General features: G+C 36.5%; 1 protein-coding gene across 5 annotated transcripts in view; it reads right to left on the bottom strand.

The window, feature by feature from the left end:
• The window catches only part of ahi1 (Abelson helper integration site 1), a 100,105-nt gene that overhangs the window by 13,687 nt on the left and 61,357 nt on the right, over positions 1-25,061 (bottom strand). For 3 of the 5 annotated variants that reach the window (XM_088625273.1, XM_088625276.1, XM_088625275.1), the window contains exons 22-25: positions 5,797-5,855; positions 2,386-2,454; positions 215-377; positions 3-100 (exon numbers count right to left, since the gene is read on the bottom strand). In XM_088625273.1, the coding sequence (XP_088481399.1) occupies positions 3-100; positions 215-377; positions 2,386-2,454; positions 5,797-5,855 (389 nt within the window). Of the gene's footprint in view, positions 1-2; positions 101-214; positions 378-2,385; positions 2,455-5,796; positions 5,856-5,881; positions 8,929-25,061 lie in introns of those variants that run through there. The other 2 variants (XR_015935386.1, XM_088625277.1) reach the window with 2 other exon arrangements.

The raw sequence follows: 25,061 nt of genomic DNA, 5'->3' as shown, positions 1-25,061 counted from the left end.
ACCTTAGCTGGGGTTGGCGATCTGTCAGCTGTCTCGTTCTGCTGGTCAGACAGAACAGGATTTGGTTCTAGTGTGTGGGATAGCTCCTCTTCAAAACCTCCTGCAGTGGAAACACAGATGCGTTTGAACACATGACCCAAAACCACTGTGTCAGCAGAGGTTGTTCTCGTTAAGCTTAAAAGGAAAAAAAAAAAACATAACAAAAACAGCTTACTTTCATCTGCCACATAATTAGCCGGGAAGTAGCCCTGTTGTCCATTTGCCAGGCGGCCAAACCACCAGTTCTCATTATCTTTGTACAACACTTGGATAATGTCACCACGATGTATGGTTAGCTCATCTGATCGATTCGCTGTGTAGTCATAGAGGGACACAACCTAAGGGGGAAGATAAGAGCACCACAGCTTTATCAGACCTGTGCCACAGAGAGAAACACTTAACATTCACTTCCTCCTGCAGTACAGCAGCAGAAACCAAAGCTGCTGCTCTGGTAAGAGTTGAGGCTGTCTAGGGTTTTCTGAAAGGGATTCAAGGTGGTGGGAAGACATCAGGAGCAGTGAGATAAAGGACTTGTGGCACTGCAGAAATGTTTAAGAAAAAAGAAAAAAAAACTTTAATTGTGCTAAGATTAGTTTTCAGGCAGCTGCTACGCATTCAGCAAATGATTAAATTTTCGAAAGGAAGATAAAAAAGCTTTAAGCACATACATTCTAAGAACTGTGACACCACCTCCTGTACCACATGCTTTGTTGTCAATCTAATAAAAAACTTAACTCTTTACAAGCAATGTGAAGCACATTTTTCTGCCACTGGTTTCTGATGAAGGCTTAAAATTTGTTAAAACATTTCTGAAGTTCAAAGTTTTTTTTAATTCAACTATTTAAATTCAAAATGTTTTTGAAATCAGTTACTTTGCAAATTTATTTTAAAAAAGTTAAATCAGATCATTGTTAATTTTTTCCAATTTCCAATCACTTCCTTGGGGATTGTCCATATTGATTTGTCACTGCAGCAAACAGAAGATGACTAACAGGAATAGAAACCACAGTCACCACTTTTTAAATGTCAAAAAAGAGGACAGAATCTGCCAGTCTAAGGTACTCAATCTAAAAACATAGGCACAGTAGTTTTTTTAATTACTTGTTATGTGGAATACATTAATGGTCAAGTAGAAATTACACAAATTATACTATTACAACTATATTTATAGCCACAATACAAACACGGCGTATTTGGTGCCACAGCACATAGTGTTACACTCTTCTGTTCTTGCCTCACAGTAGTTTGTAACTGCTAATATGGTGGGCAAAGACTTAGAGGAATTACGAGAGCTCTAATATGTTAATAAGAGAAACATTTAGTTCCATTAACTATACCCATTACTACAGTATTCAAAGTTGTTTTTAATGAAAGCACTGTTTATACATTTTAAGGTAATTCCTTAAAAGTAACAAGGGACACAAACTCCAGTTTTGTCATAAAATCTCCCATGTTCATTATCCTTTCTGCTAAATGGTTTAGCCACTCTTATCATTAGATAACATCCTATCAAAATACCAGATTAAAATCAAGGGAATGCTTTCAAGACACAAAATCAGCAACACTCTTCCAAATGATTATCAATATTTCTGAACTGCATAAAGTTACTGGTTACAATAAGGTAAATGTCTGAGACAGACACAACTAAATAAAATAAAGGGTTTATATTTAATGAAATCACTAATGTTTGCTTGACGATAGCTGTTATGGTTTCCTATAGTATTAACAATTGTGTAACAAAATAATGACAGTAAATCTTGAATGAATAGAATGTGTGTCAATATTGCAAACTCTATTATTTATTAACAATGATTACACAAAGAATATTTTTATACTGTATCAGATCACTGCTAAATGTTTGAATTGACCATTCACATACTGAAACAAGGACAGCAATGTCCTTTAGTTTTAATTTTTGTTTTGCTATTGCAATTTGCTTTAACGCCTCCATGACAAATCCTGTAACCAATGGTGGAAAATCTGAGTCACAGTGTTTCACAGTTTTTACAAAAATCCCAACAAGCAGATCCTTCTTCTATCTTTTCTGCGAGGTCTTAAAACAACAGGTATTTTACACTTTTTAGAAATGTAGCAAGGCTCTGGTTACTAATGACAATCCGTAAATATATTTTGTTATGATAGGATAAACATAAAAATAAATACACAGGGACATACAGTTAAGTCTTTGTCTTCTTAACGTGAGATTTTAAACCTCACCTGAATGAAAAATACAATCTAAAAGTTATACATAATCAGTATACACAAAGGAGGTGTTTCAAATATTGCAATAACTCAGTAGAGCAAATAATTTTATAAAGTAAAAAGACAGAATTCACATAAACTTACTGTCTGTTGGACTGGTACAAAGGAATCAGCTTCTACTCTAAGAAATGAAGTTGTGGGATCAGCAAAACTCTGAAGAAGAAAAAAGGGAACCTTTTAAACATGTAAAACACAAAACAGATTAGGTGTCTAAGGTGCCTGAGTTACGTTCAGTAACTTCTTGGAACACCTCAAACGTTCTGTAGCTAGGATTCATTAGATAAACAAAACAAAAATCATTGGACATGAAAACCCAGATGACTGTCAAATATTCCTTTTTTATATGAGATGTCCCTTTACTAGGTTGGCGTCCCATCAAGGGCTCATCCATCTTGGCATCTTATGCATCTCTGGCTTCCCCCAACCCCAGATAATATGGTTGGAAAATAAATAGATGGATGGACTTCACACAAAATATAGGGAAAAACAATTTTATATTTTTAGAAAATACTTAAGAGACTGGTGTTGGCCTACAACAACATGGATGGAAATACCAACCAATCCATGTACTAAAGCATTACATTTCATTAGGAAGGATACTAGTGACACAAGTTCTTGATGCAACGAGACAGCCTCACACACAACCTTACACTAGGTTGTTAGTTCCATATTACTTCCATGCAAGGTGAATGTAATTAACTGGTAAATTTGACCTTTTCTCATGACGGGTAAATAACCGTAGTCTCTATTTGAAGGGTTCCAATAAATTTACATAATACCATATACAAACCAAATTCCAGTCATCAAACTAAAAAACAGATACAATCTTATGTAGATCATCTGAAGATTAGTATATATTTTATCACAATCATAAAATATACATAGATTTGACAGTTAATTGTATAAAATGACATTAAAATATGTGAGTAACATGGTGATTGCATTGCTGCATTGCAGTGATGGGGTCCAGGGTTCAATTCCACACCTGGGGTACTATCTGTGTGGAGTGTGTACTGTATGTACTCCCCATGTTCATGTGGGTTTCTGATGAGTGCTCTTGTTCCTCCCACAGCCCACAGACAAACTGGTAGTTTAACTGGCTTCTGTGAAGACTGGCCCTGGTGTGAGTGTGGGCCCGCCCTGTGATGGATTGGAGTCCCATCTACGGTGTGTCCTTATTTCTACCCACTACTTGCTTGGCTCCTCTGCAACCCTGTAATTAGAATATGGATGGATCTACATTTAAACTTTTAAGTGCTTAATTAGTCTAATTATTTGATTCACTTTATTACTTCTAACCATGTTACTAAATATCACAAAGAAAACTTTCAGTCAAGGCTAGTGAGATTTAGACACACAGGAGATAGTAGGCTACATTGCTCAACAGTGAATATGGTTGAGAATTTTTCAGAAAACAGCAAAATCTAGATTATAAACCAAGACACACCTACACAGGTGCATACATAGTAAATACGTATTATTTAATATAAACAAAAGAACACAATAGATCTTTCACTGTATTTGACAATGGATTCAAAGTTTCTCAATCACCAGACCAAGAGCAGTGACTCTAGTGAGTCACACATTAATGCTAGGAAGCTGGGCATACGTTTGTAGTGTGATTTCTTGATACAGAGTATTTTCTAAAAACAACCTCAATTTTCTCAAATAGATTTGGTCGATTTCTTTTGATCTTGAACTGAGAAAATGAGAACAAGACAGTTTTTTTCCATATGAGCTTAATGAATACCAGCCACACAAAAATCTAGGAATGTTGCCTAAATGTTCCCATTTCTAATTTTATCATGTGGTTTTGCTCCTGAAAATATTTTAAACATCAAAGGCAAATAAGGGATTACATATTGTGAAGATATGAATATCAGAAGTCCATCTGAGGACAAAGAGGATAAATGCCTTAAATACTGTACACTGAAAATTGATTTGCTATCACTGAAATGGTACTGTACAATTTTAGTTGGAGATGGAAAAAAAGGTGATTTAAAACTGCAGTTACTGACTCTTTATAAGCTGTTCTTCATGAAAGCTATTCAAGAAACAAAAACTAATAAATCTCTGAAAAGTCTCCCTGACAAAAGTAACTTGGTGATATTTCCAAGAGAACAAATTAAACAAACAGTGGAAAGAGGAAGTGAGGTGACAAGGAAAGTACCTACTGTATTACAGTAGGTAGAAACAAAAATAAATTAGACACCTGCTTAAGATTGATCCCAATAAAAACACAGTATCTTTGACAAAAGGACAAAGGCACCTACAGTAGTTGTAGCTACCCCCCCTCCTTGAATAAAATGATGTGCGTTTTAAATTTGGGCAATGTGGTTTATGCTAATATTAAGACTCTGTATGCCAGACATTTTCTCCCGAGGCAGATTATTTCCAATACAGATGATCTAGTGTAAGAAAGAGTAGTATTTAAAAAAATGTCAACTGATATATTTATGATAATTACAATAGTGCACAGAGCTTCAACTTGAAGCCATTGTTTGGATGGCTAAACATAAAGATATATAGGATGTTCTTTTCTGTCCATTGATTCTTGTCATTTTTTGGGGGGTTATTTAGACTTTATTCCTTTTAAATTACTTTGCCCCGAAGCTATTTTCTGAAGCCTTGATTCTCGGCAATTAAAAAAAAAGACTGAATAATTTCTGGTCTTATTTGTTAACATTGATGTTAACATTGATGTCCACTTTGAATAATTTCACATTCAGAAAAAAATATACTATGTGGATTTATCATGCGAATGGTAAGTTCTAGCCAATAAGAAGCAAGTTGCATGTGAATGAAAGGCAGATTGTTAAAGGGAAAAGAAAGTTTATGGACACCTGTAAACTTAGAAAATAAAAATAACATTAATATTACATTTTTCTGCTAAGAACTTTTGAGCTTTTAAGGTAATTTTCATCATAATTTGATCCAGTCTATACCCTTAGAAAACATTTAAAAAACATCTGGTCACTCAGCAGAAGTGGATCACAGAGAGATAATGAAAAGATGCTAAGGGCAAACAGCATAAGTGAGAAACCTAACACACTGCACTACACAACGATTTCAATCATGTCACTCTATGAACTTAGTCATACAACATGAGTTGCATCATGTTTTAAAAAGACTGACTTGATTTGACAGTAGCAAAAATCTGCTGAGTTCACTGCAATGCTAAAGTACGGTTGTCGCTAGTTTCCAAAACAAGGATATGTAGATGGTTTCCAAAACAACATAATACAATTATTGGATCCATGTTAATTAAAAAAATATATATTTTCAAGATTAATTAAACTTTTCAACCATTTGATTTTGTATGTGATGTATGTTCCAAGGAATGGGAGGTACATATACAGTATAATATAATATAACATATAATGGGATACATATAATGGGAATGCGATTTTCAAACCAAGACAGCTTAATGCCAGGAGCTAGTTCTGTACTGGATTCGTTGTGACTGAGGTGCTCTTTTGAAGGAAAGGTTCTTACCGTTTGCAGCCTAAGAGATGGCGCATGGCTCAAGTGTCGTCCCACAGTACTGAAACCTCCTGCAAAAACAATGACAGCCATCTGTAAGAGCTGAGCCTGAAGACATCTCTCATGTCCCGCACAGTGAAAAATAAGCAAACATTCACACGGCTGAACACTAGGAAGCACCGTCTTTGCAATGACTCACATCATATATCTTAATGTTTGTTGAAACAGCTGAACTGGTTTGAGAGTTTGAATAAAATACATCACCAGTCATTCCATGTCTTGATTATATGCCTGGCAAATGCTGCAGGGAAAATGCTTACATGAGACTGAACTAAATTGCTTAAAAGAAAGATTATTTAAAAAAAAAACCTGTCAAATGATAAATTTATCATACAGCTGAACACATGGAAATAATAATATATTCTAGTGCAGTGTTAAACTTACCACAACATCTTCCTGGAAAGGAATCACATAATGTACTATAAACTGACTTGTAGAAAACACTGAAAACTACATTATCAATGAGCTTCAAAGGACATTATGCCGCAGAACCTGAAACACTCAGATTTCATAAGTTACCTTTTTGGAACAGCTATAATGTTTCTTTGGAAAATCTTTTGAAAACCACGTATTAGCAAAATCAAAAATAAGGTGCAGTTTCATGTTCTTATAAAGCACATCAATTAAATATTCTTAATGCCATTGGTGGCATGATATGTAAACAGTGCAAATAATCCTGCTGACTCTGATGAAAAAAAAAAGAACTGAAATGAAACTAAAATAGTTTAACACAATGTGATCCTCTCTTTTGTAAACACTAAAAAAAAAGAAGTTTTTTTAGTTCCTTACTAAGTTCCTTTTCCTAAGTTGTATAATAGCATATTTACATAAATACACACTGTCTGTCAATAAATGTGTACAGCTGAAAACAGGTGTGACATGGTTGGCTTAAATGTAATGCTTCAAGACAGCTAATTATAAGCAGCAAGTTCTACTGTAGGTGACAATTCTTTTTGCACATGTGTTATCTGCTTACATGTTACTGCCAATCACCTTCTCACCCTTTGCCCTTCTTATGTTAAATGAAAACTGTAACTACAATGCTGGGCATTCTGTTCTAAACTGACAAAGTGACCTGTTGCAGTGAATAACAGGAGGCAAAACTAGTTTTGCTGTTAATTTTGTAAATCACAAATATTCAGGATCTACCCTGAGTTATGAGGGTGTACAAAACTGTGATCTTTCTTTACATGGACTAATAAATTATCATCTGTCTTTATTTTGTTATCTAAAATCTTTATCACTTACTTTATCTTTATCTAGAGTCATATTATTTGGGAGAAAATGCAGAATGTATACTGTATATACTTAAAAGTTTAATACGTTTTAAGTGGCTTAGGTGATTAGTGAGACAGGAATTGTTTGGTGTTCTAGAACAAATCAAATTACATGAAATCTCGGTTAAGGGCAACGTTTCATGTTTCTTGTCAAAAGTTATTGTGCACATAACACAATGCTCGAGTTTCTATTGTTCTATATCTTCATACATTTTAAATGCACATAAAAATGGCAATGTGAAACCACAAGCATGAACCCCATTACACTGTGCAGCTTGCAAAACCAGTAACATTTTCATATCATGCAATGCAATAGGTGTGAATATATGTTCAAAAAACATCCATAACAAACTCTGTCTTTTTGGGCAGCTCAGTTACCATATAAACTGATTTAGTGTACAGTATATCCTGACACAAAACCCTAATTGGAAGTCACTGTTTAAATACAACTCAGGCACAGTTGTATTCACAACTGAATTCACACGCAGTTTAACAAATTCTTATTAATCTGTTGCTGTTGTTAGAATGTGATGTACAGTAGCATACAAACTGAATCATGAATGGCACATGCTTGCTCAGAACAGGCACACTCAAAATCCCAAAAGCAATAAGAAGATGCACAACGCCACATGCATGGTAAACTCATGACACTTAAGTACAGTGCAGCCCTTTTCATCAAAGAAGGTTCAATCAAGCAGCATGTTTTCAGCTCTGAAATGGCTGTCACTCCCACTGTACCAGTGGATTGAGGATTGTGTGCACTGTGCATTAGTGTGTCCTAAACTGATTTCATTGCTGTGCAGCTGGAACACAGGTGAAAATGAACCTGAGCATAATGTTAACAGAAAAAGTGCCACTTATCAGTGACTCCCATTTCTAAGTGTCTGGCAAAATCAGTGAAGTGAACAACATCTTATCAGCCAAAAAACGTGGACTACCTGAGTTGCGGAATTAAATCTTTAATACAGGATTATTCATATCCTTTGTGGATACCCCTGATATTTGGTTTGAACTGGCTCTAGAACCATTACAATATAGATACTAAATAACTCATTAGATCACTGCAGTATCAGCACAGAGAGAATGCTTAGTTTTCTCAAAATAGGATCTGTGAAATTCAGATCATCATTATCACCTCTTAATCAGGGTCTTATTCTTTGAAACTGTGAAACGTTGACACGTTAAAAAAGTTTCACTTGGACTGGCTCATCAATTCCACCATCAAAATTTGGGACAATTTAAGTGCATGATCTCTTGCTAAGGTGGAAAATGCACTTTTTTATTGAAAAACATTTACAATCTGGTGTGTTCTTCCATTTCTAATAAAATGAAAGACAAAATGTCAACAGAGACACGCTCAATGTGGCTAATACATTGCACTGATAAGTAAAACTGGCCTGTTGTTGCTACATTCTTTGATTCTTTGAGAATTTATTAGGCTATGATATCTGATAATGTAATCAACTTCGGTGGTCAAGTTTATTTATATTGGTGCAATATGCCAATTACTAATATTATACTACCAAAGACATCTTTATCTACCACTGCCAGTACATTTCTGAAGCCAGACAAATCTCCCAGGGCTCCTGTTGCTTTAAGCAATGCACAACAAGCACATGCAACAACAATCATGCTTGCATGAGTAGTTCAGGTGGGTAGCTGCGTCAGCATGCTGACATGAGGTCTCTTTCCTACAGCACATTAAAAAAAGGCCTGAGTTGAGGCAACTTTACAATCATGAGGCATGCCAAGTGCACAGTACTCACACACTTTATGCAGGATGGGCAGGATTCTATTCTGTAATTGTCTGGTAGAACAGGGTACAGACACAGTGGAAATTCTGTTGTTTCACATACTTAAATAAAATGTCAAACTTCACTGTGTCCGAAACTACAACTTAATTGAGTCTGACATTTATTTATCAGACACTATCATGAAGCGTCTCTTAAAAGATTAATTCCATCTGAGTTTGCACAAAACGTAAATGCAGACTTTAAAAGACTTTAAAACTTTAAAAGACTTTATGAAAAAATGCAAGCATGGAAAAAGCAAATATTCCAGGGTTAAAGTTTATTTTGAAGTCTTGCAATGACAGCATTATAACTTTGAAGGCATCCATTAATTTTTTTTTTTGCTTGTAACTTACCCAAAGTGCATCTTAAACAGCATCCTAAATACATTTTATTAGGGACGCCCCAAACAGGCTTTTTAGGGCCGATACCGATTCCATGCCTTTAGAATCGGCCAATACTGTTTTTTTCTTTTAAAAATCACTACATCAAGCTCCTACTTTACCAGCCATGTAAAAGCCTCATGTCACATGGTAAAGTGTTACCCTTGTTATTTTTTCCAATTAAAATAAACTATAGACTACAGGTGTTATTTATTTATTTTTTCTTAACAAAATGAAATGTAGTGTGCTTCTTTTTCAATTACCATAAGATAAACACTTCTTACTAAAATAATCACTTAAAGTAAAATAAAGACTTTACTAATAAAACATGTAAAAAAACATTTATACATACGGTACAGTGGTGTGAAAAAGTAAGTACACCCCATGAAAAGGTTTGACTTTTTTTTACATTTCTGGACAAAAAGGATATTTGACCGTAATTTCAATAATACTGATAGATAAAGGTCATCTAATTTTAAAAAATAACATTAAGAAATTACATTTTGCACTAATTTGTACTATTTAAATCAACAGAAATGCGATTTCATTGTGCTCAAAAAGTACACCCCTATCTTTATCATTGGATTAAATGCCTAAAATTAGAATCAGGTGCACCAAAACAGGTGCAAATGATTAGAACATCATTAGAGAGTAACTTGGAGGACACTGCCTTCTATAAAAATCAGAAACCTGTGGTCTGGTTTGGTCTTAGCAATGGGGAGGGGGGTGTGTGGCTACATCATGCCAAGATCAAAAGAGCTCTCTGAGGCCCTCAGAAGAACGATTGTTGATGCCTATGAGTCTTGGAAGGGTTTTAACGCCATTTCCAAGCAATTTGTAGTTAATCACTCCACTGGCAATCTATCCAGGCCAGGTCTGAGCTGACCAAAAGATGCTGCAGAAAGTCTCCAAGAACCCCAGGATAGCATCAAGGGATTTACAGGCAAGTCTTGCTGCAGTCAATGTCAAAGTGCATGAGTCAACCATCCGAAAGAGGCTGCCCAACTTTGCCCTACATGCGAGGTCAGGAAGGAAGAAGCCTCTGCTCTCAAAAAAGAATATACTGTAGATGCATGACTGAAGTTTGCCAGACAACACCTAGGTGAAGATCAGGACTATTGTAACAATGTGCACTGGACAGATGAGACAAAGGTAGACATCATGTTTGGCGAAAACCAAAAACTGCCTTTGACCAAACGATTCTCATACCAACTGCATGGTGGTGGAAACATTATAGTTTTGGGCTGCTTTTCAGCCTCAGGGCCTTGCCATGAATTCCACATTGTACCAGAGAGTACTTGAGGAGAATGTGAGGCCATCTGTCAAAATGCTGAAACTGAACCATAACTGGACCTTGCAACAAGACAATGACCCAAGACACTCAAGCAAATCCCCAAAAGAAAGGCTCAAAAAGAAGAAATGGAGGGCTATGGAATGGCCAAGTCAAAGCCTATAGAAATGCTGTGGGGGGATTTGAAGTGGGCAGTACATGCAAGAAAGCCATCCAACATCACACAGTTGAAGGAGTTCTGTAAGGAGGAGTGGGCAGAAATTTCTCCAAGACGATGTAGGCGACTGATAGACTATTACAAGAAATGCCTATAAGAAGTGATTTCTGCCAAAGGGGGCAACACCAGCTATTGAAGCTAGGGGGTGTACTTATTTTTTCCATAGCACACAATTGCATTTCTGAGTTTTTTGTTGAATAAATTATTGCAAAGAATATTTTTCATTGTTATTTGTTAAATGCTCTTTAGCTACTAAGCCTGTTGTTTACTTATCATCGAGGGCAGATTCTTGTTTATGAATATGAACATCTCTGCATGTTTTTAAGATAATCCGTTCCTCTTCTCATACCAAATGGGCGCTGCTGTACTGAATAGATCACGCTGTCCACACTCGTACAAGAACAGCAAAGGTAGACCCGAGCTGCTTCTGCCAAAGCAGGGAAATGTTTTTTATTGCTCTTCCAGAAAGCCATTGGGACTGCGCTTCTTGGGATGAGTTGTTCACCGAGGTAGAGATTAATCTCCGATGCTGTTGACTTGTTCCTGTCCTAACCATTGCTTTTATCTTCAGTTAGAATTTCCTCATACTTCGCCTGCAAAGATCCTGCCCGTAGTACTTTCGGCTTTCTTGCTATTCCTACTGTAAGTTTCGATTTTTTTAAGTGTTGCCATTTAAGTGTTGATGGTTGAGCGAGAGTCGGCTTTCTAGTTGCCGCAGCCTTTGCATATGCTAATTTTTCATACTCTGCGTATTATTTTTGGTGTTGAATGTCACCACGAGCGACTTCTTTTGCACATATATTGCAAACTGCAAATTTTTCATCTTTTGTAGAAGTGTGGTAAAACTGAGAGACCGGCAAAGACATGTTGCTATGTCCTGGTAACGTCGGAAATTTGGTCATTGCAAAATCGTCTTTTGAGATCGGTCGATTTAGAGAGCACATAGTGAAAATTGGCCGATTTCAATTGGCGGCCATTCGATCGGCGCACCCCTAAATTATATGGTTGTAAATTTCCTTCAGGGAAGAAATGTACTGAAAATATATTCGTCTTTATATTAGTCTTATACGCAGACAAATATATTAGTCTTATATGCAGCTACATGTACATGGGCTCATATGATATAAAAAAGACGGGATTATATGCAAGGAAAAACAATAACATACAAAATTATAAAATGCACAAAACACACATTAAAAATACTTCACCTAGGACTACAGTTCATCAGTTCTAAGACTACATGTCATCTCACACTAGAAATGGAATGTATTTGGTTTTAAACCCATTCTGTATGACATTTAAAGATAATTTAATCCTTGAAGATAAGAAGTATTATATTTATAAAGTTATAAATTTTCAAAAGAATTCTCTGATCTTTGAAGATTCCTTCATACATTCATATTTAATTTCATACAACCCGCCAATCGACAATGTAATCTATTATATATTTCATATATAAGTCTTCAGCAGTTGTTCACTCTTAATGAGAAAAGCTGAGAAAAGTCCACATGATATGGCATCCATGTACTCCAGACTGGACAGGCCCAGCTCAGACCTTTCATAGAAGAAAGACTGCAACGTGTGCTGTATTGTACACAATGGGGATATCAGGTGATCAGGTAAGCCATAAATGTTTACTGATACCTTTCTGACAAGACAGGTGCAAAACATGTAGGTCAAATCTGTGCAGATAAGATAAAGACAGGTATCTGAGCTGCTTCAGAAAATGAGAAGAGCATTTCACTACTTTATGAAACTGTAGTTTGTCTCCAGGAGAACGGAGTCCTTGGAAACATAAGTGTTTAGAAAACAGGCCATTCAACTTTTCATGATAAATAAATTGTAAGTTACCTGCATTGACTAAAACCTACAGTATGTCTTGTGCTAATTAGAAACAACAAACACTGGTCAGATAAAACTACATTTTTAAAATTGAAATGATGGAAGACCTGAAAATATAAAACAAATGCAAACAGAAAATGAAAGAAATTGAGTTTCAGTTTACACAATATATGCTGCATTGATATCAAAGGAGATAAAGAAAAAAAGCAGAAAAATCTAATTCTTCATTTATTTCCAATATATAGCCTATATGCATTTTCACCAATGTCTTTGTGTCACAGAATAGCTTGACTCATAAAAATAAAAATAAACAAGTAGTATATTTAAGCTTCTTATAAATTCATGGTAAGCAGGACCTAAGCTCTTGATTCAGTACCAGCGGTAAAAAAAGAAGAACTTGTTTGGAAAGCTCATTGTGATTGCTCAACAGGAAACCAACCATTGATAAAAAGTTTTTTTTGCTTGTAGAGAACGAGGAGGCTGCAGCATAGTGAAATGTGCTGAACTGAGGCGTGTGCACCAGCCTCCTTCATCTTTGAAAACCAGTTCATCTATCATCAGAGGCAATTCGTGACTTTGTGGAACTCATTTAACTTGCTTACATCTAGATTCCTTCCTGGCAGGAAAAACATGGAAGTCAAATGAAAAAAAACAAAACAAACCAAACAAGTACAACAGATTCTAAATGAGATAAAACATACTGAAAAAGCAAACTATTTCTATGTAAAATGCTCTGTAATATGCGTTTACTGTATGCAAGAGTTAATGTCTTCAGACATCATTTTCTCCATCAGCTTTATCCTGTGATAAAACAAAAGTATAAGTTGTAATGGTTAAAGATTAATAAAGTGTCTGGCAGGCACTCTATGGTGAGTGTCTATACTCAGTAGCTAAGCCTGCATAATTTGCAATGCAAAAAGTACTGAGGTTAAGTAAATATGTAGCCATTGCCTCAGCCTTTAACTTGACTTATTTCTCATCAGCCCTGCTCAATACCTATGCTTGCTGACTTAAACCAAAGTACATTTGCTTGCTGACTAAAATCTCAAATTAAGGGCACGGCCGTAAAACTCTCTGTCACTTGAACAAGTGAAGGCTTTGAGTTCCTGAAAACCCACGCAAGCTACTGGAAAGTAGATACCTCAACTTTATTTCACAAAGACTAACCAGCCACAATGACCATTATCTCATGGCCCGGCCTACTTTCAGTGTTGAGTATGCAGCGTTTGTCAGGAGAGGGAAATTATCCCAGGGGCAGTACCGTGAAACGGATTAATCAAAACATAGAACATTTTTTTTTACAAAACCAAAAACTACAAGCTTTCCCTTTTAGCTTTTGTTTAAGCTAAAGTTGTGAAAGTGATCTGACCTTTTAGAAAAAGCATGACATCATTAAATATTATCAAACATCCATGATCAGAAAGCCAGGATCATGGCAAGCTGGAGCCTATCCCAGAAGAATACAGCGCAGGGCCGAACCAAACACAATTGCTCTCCTCCTGGATGAGATGCCTGTTCTTCATAAGGAAGCAGAGAGAGGGGCAATCAATGTTCTTACTCTCTACTAAGAATAATTTTCCAGAACTTTTCCGTGTCATTTCCAAAGCACCACATGTCAACCACACCCTTGTACCTTTTCAATTTCTGTTTACCAAATTAACTCATGGTTCAGCTCAGTCAGTTGTTCAGCTTTATTATTACTGGTAAATAATATCAGATCAGGCAATAATCTAAAACTGTACTAAGAATACAATTAGCTTTCATTTAACAAGATTAGTCAACTAATAACAAACTCTCTTTACTCTTTACTTAGTAGGACATTTTACTACGTCCCCCCCCCCCCCCACCATCACTGTCTTCGATAAACATACAGTTGTGAGAAAAAGTTTGTGAACCCTTAGGAATTATATGGATTTCTGCATGAATGGCTCCTAAAATGTGATCTGATCTAAGTCAATAATAAATGAAGACAGTCTTATTTAACAAACAACACGCACAACATTTAACATTGCCATATCTTTATTGAAGAAATGGTTTAAACAATCAAGGTCATTGATGGAAAAAGTATGTGAACCCTTATATATAGTAACTAGTGGAACCTCCTTTATTGGCAATAACCTCAACCAAACGCTTTCTGTATCTGCTGATCAGACCTGCGCAGCGGTTAGGAGGTTTTTTGACCCAGTCACTCTGTTGTCGATTTACTCCTGTGTTTTGGATCATTGTCATGTTGCATGACCCAACCTCTTCATTATCCTTTATTGCCACACAAAAATAGTTGGTGGAATTTGCTTTCAGTATACAGTAGCAAAGAATATAGATGAGACATACATTCAACATATCCAGTACAAATTTAAGTAAGACAGAAGACAAAAAAAAAATCATCACATGTAAACTACTTTCCACGTAGCACTGGTTTGAGTTTTAGATCAGACAGACGCCCTGACATTCTGCCGTAGAATTTCCTGATTCAACTTGGAATTCATTGTTTTCTCAATGATTGCATGCCATCCAGACCCTGAAGCAGCAAAGCAGGCCCACACCATTATACTCCCTCCACCATGCTTCACAGTTGGGATGAGGTTTTGGTGTTGGTATGCAGTGTTTTGTTTATTCCAAAACTTATGTCTCATCTGTCCACAGAACACTGTTTCAGTAGTGCTGTGGAACATCCAGGTGGTCTTTAGCCAACTTGAGAAACCCTTCAGAAATCCTTTTGTAACCCTTTCCAGTCTTATGAGCTTCACCAACTGTTCTTCTGAGATCCTCTGAAATCTCTTTTGATCGGGCCATATAAAACGTCAACAGAATTCTGTTGTGAAGAGCAGGTAACCAGAATTGTGTGCATTTTTACACAGCAGGGCAGGTCCTAGAGCAGTGGTTCTCAAACTCTGTCCCGCGGAACCCTTGGGGTTCTGTGAGTTCTCGCATAGGCAACTAGAAAAATAAAAATTTGCTATCAATAAAAAAATGTGAGTTACCATGGCTTTGCATGGCTCCAAGAAGTCAGAAAAATTAGGGATATCTTCTGAAACGTCATCTTCAAATTCACGCACTGAATAAATTTGTGTACGTAAATTTTCTGTACGCTGCTAGAGCCAGAAGGTACCTCAAAGGTGTCGGATGAAATTTCCTCTTCCATCTGCTCTTCTATCTTGTTTGGAGATAAAAATGTTTGCCATTAGCTATCCGGCAAATCTCAAAATCTCTCGCAATGAGAGAAAACAGCATGTTACTAGGTAGAAGGATTGCTTAGAAATTACTGCAACCACGAGAGAGAAAAAAAAGAGAAAGAAAAAATGTGAAAAACAATAAAAAACTTAAGAGACTTCACGTCACAAGCATATGAGAAGTTCATTGACCTGATTTCAAACTCTTCCTGACAGCTTTTAATGAAGTGCAGTTGGCAGAGTTTTGGTGCAGCAGCAAAAACAAATATCCAGTACTATCGGAGAAAGTTCTTTCTGTTCTTCACCCGTTTGTGACCACCTATCTGTGTGAAACCGGATTTTCGTCGTAGGTGTCCACAAAAACAAAGTATCGCAACAGACTGGATTCAGAGTCGAACATGAGACTGCATCTCACATCCATACAGTAACTCCAAATATAAAAAAAATTGTAGAAGAATTGTAGAAAAATTGTAAGTAAGTAAGTAAGTAATTGTAAGTAAGGGGCAAACTCACTCATCACACTTTGTGATTGTTCTGTTTCTTCTAATTTCTTCTAACTTGGTTGAACTGGTGGATAGAACTTTGATTCTTTCATTCTCAACAAGTATTTCAGTGATAAAGCTTCACTGAACTGTAGGGGTGCTAATTGTAAACAAGTTATCATGTGATTAATCCATCCATTTTCACTTCCGCTTTTCCTGGTGAGTCGTGGTGAAGCCAGAGCCTACCTGGCAAGCAACGAGCACAAGGCAGGGTACACCCTAGACGGGGCGCCAGTCCATCGCAAGGCAAGTACAAGCCAATCATACATGGGGACAATTTGTAGTCCACAGTAAGGGCTGAGGGGGGGAATTTGGCCAAGATATTGGGATAACTCCCTACTGTTCTCGAGAAATGCTTGTGGATCTTTGATGACCACTGATAGTCAGGATCTCGGTTTAGCGTCTCATCCGAAAGATGGCGCCCACTACAGTATAATAATAATAATAATTGCTTACACTTATATAGCGCTTTTCTGGACACTCCACTCAAAGCGCTTTACAGGTAATGGGGTCTCCCCTCCACCACCACCAATGTGCAGCATCCACCTGGATGATGCGACGGCAGCCATAGTGCGCCAGAACGCTCACCACACATCAGCTATTAGTGGGGAGGAGAGCAGAGAGTAATGAAGCCAATTCATAGATGGGGATTATTAGGAGGCCATGATTGGTTAAGGCCAATGGGAAATTTGGCCAGGACGCCGGGGTTACACCCCTACTCTTTTCGAGAAACGCCCTGGGATTTTTAATGACCACAGAGAGTCAGGACCTCGGTTTTACGTCTCATCCGAAGGATGGCACCTGTTTACAGTATAGTGTCCCCATCACTATACTGGGGCATTAGGACCCCCAAAGACCGCAGGGTGGGCACCACTAACACCTCTTCCAGCAGCAACCACAGGTTTTCCCAGGAGGTCTCCCAACCAGGTACTGACCAGGTTCACACCCGCTTAGCTTCAGTGGGTTGCCAGTTGTGAGTTGCAGGGTGATAAGGCTGCTAACCTCATGTGATTCATAAATGACTGAAATAAACTCAATGGGCTCAGCTCATGCAATGCTTACAATTAAAACAAAAGCAATCAATAGTTTCTTCCTTAATTATTGTCTAAATTGCCTTTGAATAGCAGTCCTAGAATTCTTTTTGCAGAACACCACCATAGGTAATCCTGAAAAGTAAGAAAAAAGGTTGCTGGGGATCTGCAACATTAGCTTTGACAGAAAAAGGGTTTCTGTCATCGAAAAAGTTTCAGAACCACTGTCCTATAGGTTCACATACTTTTTCCATCAATTACCTTGATTGTTTAAACCATTTGTTCAATAAAGATATTAAAATATGTTGTGTGTGTTGTTTGCTTAACAAGACTGACTTTATTAATTATTATGACTTAGATAAAGATCACCTCACATTTTAGGAGCCATTCATGCAGAAATTCACATAATTCCAAGGGGTCCACAAACATTTTCTCACAATTGTATTAATTCGAACACTGCATGGTCATATTAATAAAGCTTTTTTAAAATAATAATATTTAAGAAGTGAAGGACTCGTACCCTCTAATAAGAACTTATTATATAATAATAATAATAATAATAATAATTCCTTACACTTACACAGAAATTTTGTGGGGACTCCTCTCAAAGTGTTTTACAACCTTAGAGTTACAAGTCCTTAGCCCTGACTGAATGCTCCACTTTACCTTACATACTGTACATATTAGAGCAAAACAAAGATGCTGTCTTCATACATAAAAAAAGGAAAGGCAAGAAGGCTTATGCTATTGTTCAAACAATGTCACCCTCCCTGATTTGAAGCATAGTAATATTGAAGCATATTAACCAAGTAGTTTATCCTCTCTAGCAGTTTTACAGTACATACAGCCATGGGCTTAATTTGTAAAAATAAATATCGGTGAATAACTAAAACAAAAATCTGTGAGCCTTTTCTTTTAAAAGTATTTAATTAGGTTTAGGAGAGTAACTACCATTTTTTTCAGATCTTTTAGCCATTTTATCATCTTCTTGCAACATTATACTAATACTTTTTTGTCTACGTCTGTACACTTTCAATTTAATTTTTTTTTCTTACTTTCTTAGAATTACTGTACCTTGTTATGGCTGCTTTTACTGTATGTATTGCAGGAGTTTCTTTGGATTGGTCATGCATGTATGATTTCCTTCTGAAGACAAAATAATCATGCACATTGTTAAAAAAATCATTTTAAATTCTCAATTAGTATTAAATCATAGAGCAACAAAAGGTATTTGAAGGAATCCCAGAATGTTCTGAATTCAGTTCTACCCTTGAAGGATATACCAAAAACTCAGCAGCTCTGAAACATTTTAGCCCAAATTAGAATTTAGTATTGAGAAGAATATGGAGCAATGTTTTAAACACTTATGTGGCATCCTGTTCTGACATTATGTGTGACAGGAGACTAAGTGTAACCAAATACTTCACCTTGGGATATAGTAGGGGATTTCTCCTGAGCAGCTTTTTTTGAAACTGCAGCAAAGAAAGCAAAGCAAGGAACTTTATGATGGAATGTGGTGGCTGACAAATTCATCTGACAATTTACTTAAATTTCTTGTTGTTGCTGAATTATGGTTAGCGACAGCTCAAGTGCTATCGTACATGCTATCAAATCTTCTATCTGTGTCTTTGAGGACAAAATATAAGAGGAAAGATGATACTTCTAGTTAATTTAGTGTAGTCATCTTAGTCTCTGTAGTCGCATCTAGCTGATGTCTCATGGAATAGCTGTTACAGTGTTCTATGTACTGTAGCTCTTCCTGCTTGTATTTTTGCCATATGTAAGACTTCTATGTACAATATAGAGGCCACAGCTGCCCAGGTTAATGAGATTTGAAAGTCCTGCATCATCCTTCTTCTTATCTGCCTCAATATATTTTAGGAATTCCAGATTTATTCCAGAACCACCCATGATAATCTGCAATAATTTATTTGGTGTTTAAATTTCTCAAGAAGGTGTTCTGTTCTTATGAGTCCAAGTAATTCCTCATCCAAATACCATGCAGCTACTTTTCCATTCCACTTGCAAGAACACAATAACAAATTCATCTGTTCAGTTTGAGATACAATATTTTAACATTCCTGAATTGACATAACATAGCATTTTGAACATCTATTAGCCTTTCCATGAAATACTGGGTTAAGCAAATGAAATCAGCCTGCTTTGATGCACTACAAGAAACGATCTGTTAAATATCATTGACAAACAAGCTAGAAAACAGCTGACACTCATTTGCACAAATGTATTCATTGCTCACTGTACATGTGAATCAAGAAGACTTACACTGGGTGAAAATATTAAAAAGATGGGGGAAGCACTGCATGGAGCACTAGGTCAGTTCTTTCACTATCAACCTCTCCTGATGTACATTTACGACAAGCTCTAGCTGGTCTGGCTATTTCTCTATGTTATGTAATGTGTAGAAATAGTTTATCCTTATCTTCAGCTTATTGTTTTGTAAATGTGCCGCTACCTTAGCATGTCCCTGGCTTCATGTGTGATTCTTAAGAGCAGAGCCACTCATGTTTCAGGAAAGGAAATTAAAATAGTTTGGGGAGCTCAGACCATTTAGAATTTCCAATTAAAACTAAACACCATTCCTTTGGGAGATGGAAGGAAACTTCTAGAATCCAGCAAAAACCCATAAAACATGGAGGGGACATGCAAACTCTATGCAGATATTCAAGGTATCAAACTAAAGTGCTATAAGATGGTAGGATTAACCCCCACACCACTGTGCCAATCATCCTTTACCAGAAAGAAAAAACAGTAGATGAGAAACTCAAGAAGAATTTATAATTCCTTGACTGAGAAAATATCCTTGTCATTTTCAGCCCTGCACTGCAGCTTATAAGGACCATATACCACCATGAGAGTATAGTAGCCACTCACATAAAAACTAAGATAGATTTCACTCTGCATTTAGGCTTCCATTTTCTACAAGACTATATTATGGTTGTGATAGCTTCTTAGGTTATTTGAAGAATGGGTTGGAGCTACATGTTATAGTCCTGATTTTCAAAAAGTGCCAAAATATTATTAATGATAAAAATGACCTTTGAATAAACGTCTTCCTTATTGCAATTTTTAAAATGATGTTACAAAATTCAGAACCTGCATTTTTACCCACCACTCTACAATTGGAAATGCAAATCTTATAAAGATTACAGTAAAGACTACACTTGCAGTGTTACATTGTCAAATATTGTAATGGTTATTGTTTCTCTGTATTTGTGCTTTAAAGAAAATGAATAGGTTTTCAATGCTCTTCTCCTCCCTTAGTCTGCCCTTTCAGTGTGATTTATTTTAAAACTCCTTACGACAACATTCTCAGTGTTTCTGTGGAAAAGATTACAATTTAAAGAGCTATCTCTGCCTTCTTCGACAAACATATTCATTTTAACACTGCACATTCATACAGTACTAATAAAGCCCACAGAAGTGAAGGACTCAGTGGTCCATAAATATTTAATTCAAAGCACACTGCATTCTGCTTTTGAAGGTCACATTTTCACTTTTGTACACTTGACTCACATATTGCTCACCATTATGGCTCAATAATGTCATCTAAGCGAAGTACAACTTTGTTTCCATCCTCGCTGCTTTTGTCTTATCTTTCATCAATTTCTATGCATCAGGACACCTGTGACTCACTTCTAAGTCTGTATCAGAGCTGGTGTCATATTATATTTGATAATTTGTTGATATGTTCATCTTGAGTCTTCTCCATTGTGACATCACAGATTAATGGGCACATTTTGGAGAGGAAGTACATTGGGTTAATAACTTTCAACCTAGAGGAAAGCAAAAACTAATCTTTATTTAAAAGCCAAACATGAATATCATGTATTTGAATTATTCTGAGCCAGAGAAAATGGAAGTGTACTCTTTAAAACTATGAGGACTGAAACTGAACTGAAAAAAATTATGACATCACATTAGAAATTTAAAATCTAGCATGAGTCAAGAAAGGTGGGGCATTGTCTTTCTCATGGGGCCCTGCAGATAAATCACATGGGCTTTGGACATGTTGAGTCTAGCCCAAAATCCTATTAATAAGCACATTGTGTTGCGTGACATGTGAACATGAGAGATAAAACTGGTTCTACAATTTATTGGAAACCTCTGCAAAACAGGACTTTTTAGAGGTGAGGTTAACAAGGCTGGTGGGTGTCAAGAACATAGCTTTGGGGTATGAAACAGCATTATGTGTCACAACCGAACCAAAATCTTTGAAGAGAGCTTTGAGCACAGGAAGTAGGTCTTTAAATAAAATGCTAAATGTTCATTTGTACTGCATTGTTATTTTTACAACAGCTCAAAAGCTCATGCTAAGCTGACCAATAATTGGAAAACAAACATGACAATTTGGAAGGGGATATATGGTAATTTCAAAATAATTCAATAGCACACATACTGTATAACAGAATCTTTCTTCTATAAATTACCTAAGTTGTGGTAATTGCAATAAATTTGCACATAACTGGATTGCCTCATTTCCAGTGACACATTCACTTTCACATTTACACGTGGCAGAAGGAGAGGTCTTTCTCAGTGGTGCCTGAGTCACACATGAATTGGGGCTGCCTTCTGGAGGTCACCTCACTCCAAGTGAATGGAAAAAGGGCTAAGAGCAGGGCAGGAATAATTGTGACTTTATAAAACTGCAAAAACATGGCTGATTACATTTATCATGAACAAAACTCCATATCCAAACCAACACTACAAAACCAGCATATGCTATAAATAAATTGAGTAACCAAAAAAAAGGGCAATAAAAAGTAACACTAATGTATAATTAGTACCCATACAATGCACAAAGTCAAGCACCTTGGCTTTATGTCAAAAATAAACTGAACTTGATATTTTTATACTTTGTTAAGGCTAGAGTTATAATACTGTTTTAAATTTAGGTTTTAATATACTGTATAATGAAGTTAAAGTTACTGATTACAAAAACTACATCTGGAAAGTCCAAGAAAACAGGCCATGAGAAGGTAAAATGCTGTTTCAGGCAACACAGATCTGGGTAATTTTGTTCTTGATGAGCAGCACAAAAAAGCAAAAAACAGAGTAAAATTGTAAAATACTGACATGTCTTTTAATTCAGTTGCAACATTCAAACACTAAATATAATGGATAGATATGGTATGAAGAATTACTGTTCCTTCTGAAAATGAAAGTTGTTTGTAAAAATATGTTATAGCACTAAAGGGAAAATTATGTTAATTTATGACATTACTACAATGCATTACCTTGCCAAGCATTAAAAGGCTTCCTTAGACAAAAACGTAACCTTATATTAAGGTTAGAGGCCTGCCTGTAAAGGAAGTAAACCAATCCCATTGTAAAATCTCATAAAAGGTAATAAACCCGCACGCAGTTTCCACAAGTTACTGTGTGTCCACAATGGAAGGGAACAGGAAGGTCCTTATGCATCTTTTCAAACACTTCTTTCTGCTGTGATGGGTGTTCGTGATTTAGGCCACAACCTGTATCTGGTTTAGTTAAAATGGATTCATCCCATTTAACAGGAAATGGTAATGCATAGATTCATCCACACCCTAGTGCAGACTGACAGGTGGTGCTTCCCTCAACCTTAAACCATAGCAACATCTGCCACAACACAGTTCACATGCACCTGAGTTATCCTTTTCTTTCAGATTCAGGAACTTCACAGTTCCCATATCTATCCTTTTCATGCACTTCACTTCCCGATGTGTGCTTTGTTTTAGAAATGTGTTTCCTCATTTGGCTTTAATAGTTCAAAGCATATAAATAAACTTCCTTTGCTGAAACTGGGAATATCTGGACAACACCTTCTTCTTTTAGCAACAAAAATATCATTAATCCTGAAACCATACATAATGACACAGTATCTCAGCACATCTCTGACTTCAAATCAAAGTGGGCCCAGTAAAGATAAGACCTTGTTATAATGACGTGGCATTCATTCAGGGATCTTTGTATGGGAATGTCATTATGAAACAAAAAGTGTTCTAACACCTTTAGGAGAAGAATTAATGTACCTGTATCCACTTGCGGTACTGTCAAAACATGTCAATATAGGAAAAGCCTGCAGCTCCTTTTCCAGCCATGGATCCAGGTATGCAATCATTCAAACTTTGCCAAAGGTTTTCTCGTGGGAAAGTCTCAGCCAGATATGCAGCATGAAGATTTCACAGTAAGGTCCTGCTTGGAATCCTGAATTTCAGGTTGCTCACATGTTCATTCCACATGTAATACTACAAATTGCTCTCTATGGCTCAAGTTTTAACATGCATATTATTGAGAAACAAAAAGTGACAAATAAATGTTCTTCTCAGGATGAATACAATAAAACTATTTACAAGTGGGAGACATGACCTCTGTGGGCTTGTGTCAGCTAATTCGTGTTTCAACAAGCTCACTCAGCCTTACTTCACATTAGCCTTGCCATCTCATCCTTAGAAATTCTCAGGAATGTTTCAGTTCATGAGGTTGTAATACACTTTGTCAAGATTTTAGGATCCAAAGCATGAAACAAAACTAAAGTTCTGAATAATTGAAGATCAACACATCATCTATGAGCTGGCTAAATAATAATGTCTAATAAATGACAATAACGGACATTCAATTGATGATGATAAATTTGATTTAGACATAACTTAGTGATATTTTAACATAATTAACTGATATTTTATACAGTGCCGTCCAAAGGTACTGAGATTGTTGTTTGTGCTTTACACTGAAGCAATACAGTATGTACATTGTCAAGTACAATGCAAGTTTTATTTTTGGGTTATCCCATGCACACTGCTCAACCCAGTGCTATCAAGTGACCATAAGTATACGAACATTGTTCCATAGAACTTTGTTCCAAAATGGCCCAAACTCATTGTTGGGTTTCTGAGCAAATTCTAATCTGGCTATTCTGCTCTTGATGCTCAAGAGAGGACAGCAGAATTGCAAAGAATTGCACTTTTTTGGGGTTTTGATACCTTCATCTCTGCAATCTGGAGGTAGCTGGCGATTTGACAGTAGTTTTAGGGTTTTCCTTGACAGGTTGGATAATGTTTCTGTCATCAGCTGGAGATTCTTTTACCTTGCCAACCTGTTCTTGGCTGATTAGTTAATATACCGGTGGTTTCTTTCATTTTCACTATATTCAAGTTGCTGACGTTAGAATTCCCAGCTACTGCACTATGACTCCAACTGTTTTTTTATTCTTGATTGCCTGCTTTTATATAACATAGAGGTCCTAGTTTGTATTTTAGAGTTCATAGCTGAAAATAAAAAAAGAAGGCAAGTAGAGAGGATGGCCACAGCTCTTTTAACAATGGTCCAAATACTCAATAATGAATACCTGACTAACAAGAGACACCAAACAAAAGGTAATGTTCAATATCTGTCATGAAGGTTCCTGCCTGAAAATGCATGAACTAATCTACACAGACAATGCTATGGACATCGATTGGTATTGTTACATCCCCAATATGGCTCAGTCTAGGGGCGAATGGGGACTAACATATGAGCCAGGGTTTAATGGATGAAAATACAAACAACTATGTGTAGTATAGCTGATAATGCTAGGAAGTAAAAAAAACACAGGGCTAAGTGAATAAAAAACCCCCAACTAATTACACTATTCTACAACCTAATTACCCGCTAATTTAGTAGTGGCTTTCTGGCTAA

Source organism: Lepisosteus platostomus, chromosome 3, assembly GCF_059453375.1.
Source record: "Lepisosteus platostomus isolate fLepPlt1 chromosome 3, fLepPlt1.hap1, whole genome shotgun sequence".
NCBI lineage: Eukaryota > Metazoa > Chordata > Actinopteri > Semionotiformes > Lepisosteidae > Lepisosteus > Lepisosteus platostomus.
The sequence above is the reverse complement of the archived record's forward strand: the minus strand, read 5'-3'. Positions and strand labels throughout refer to the sequence as shown.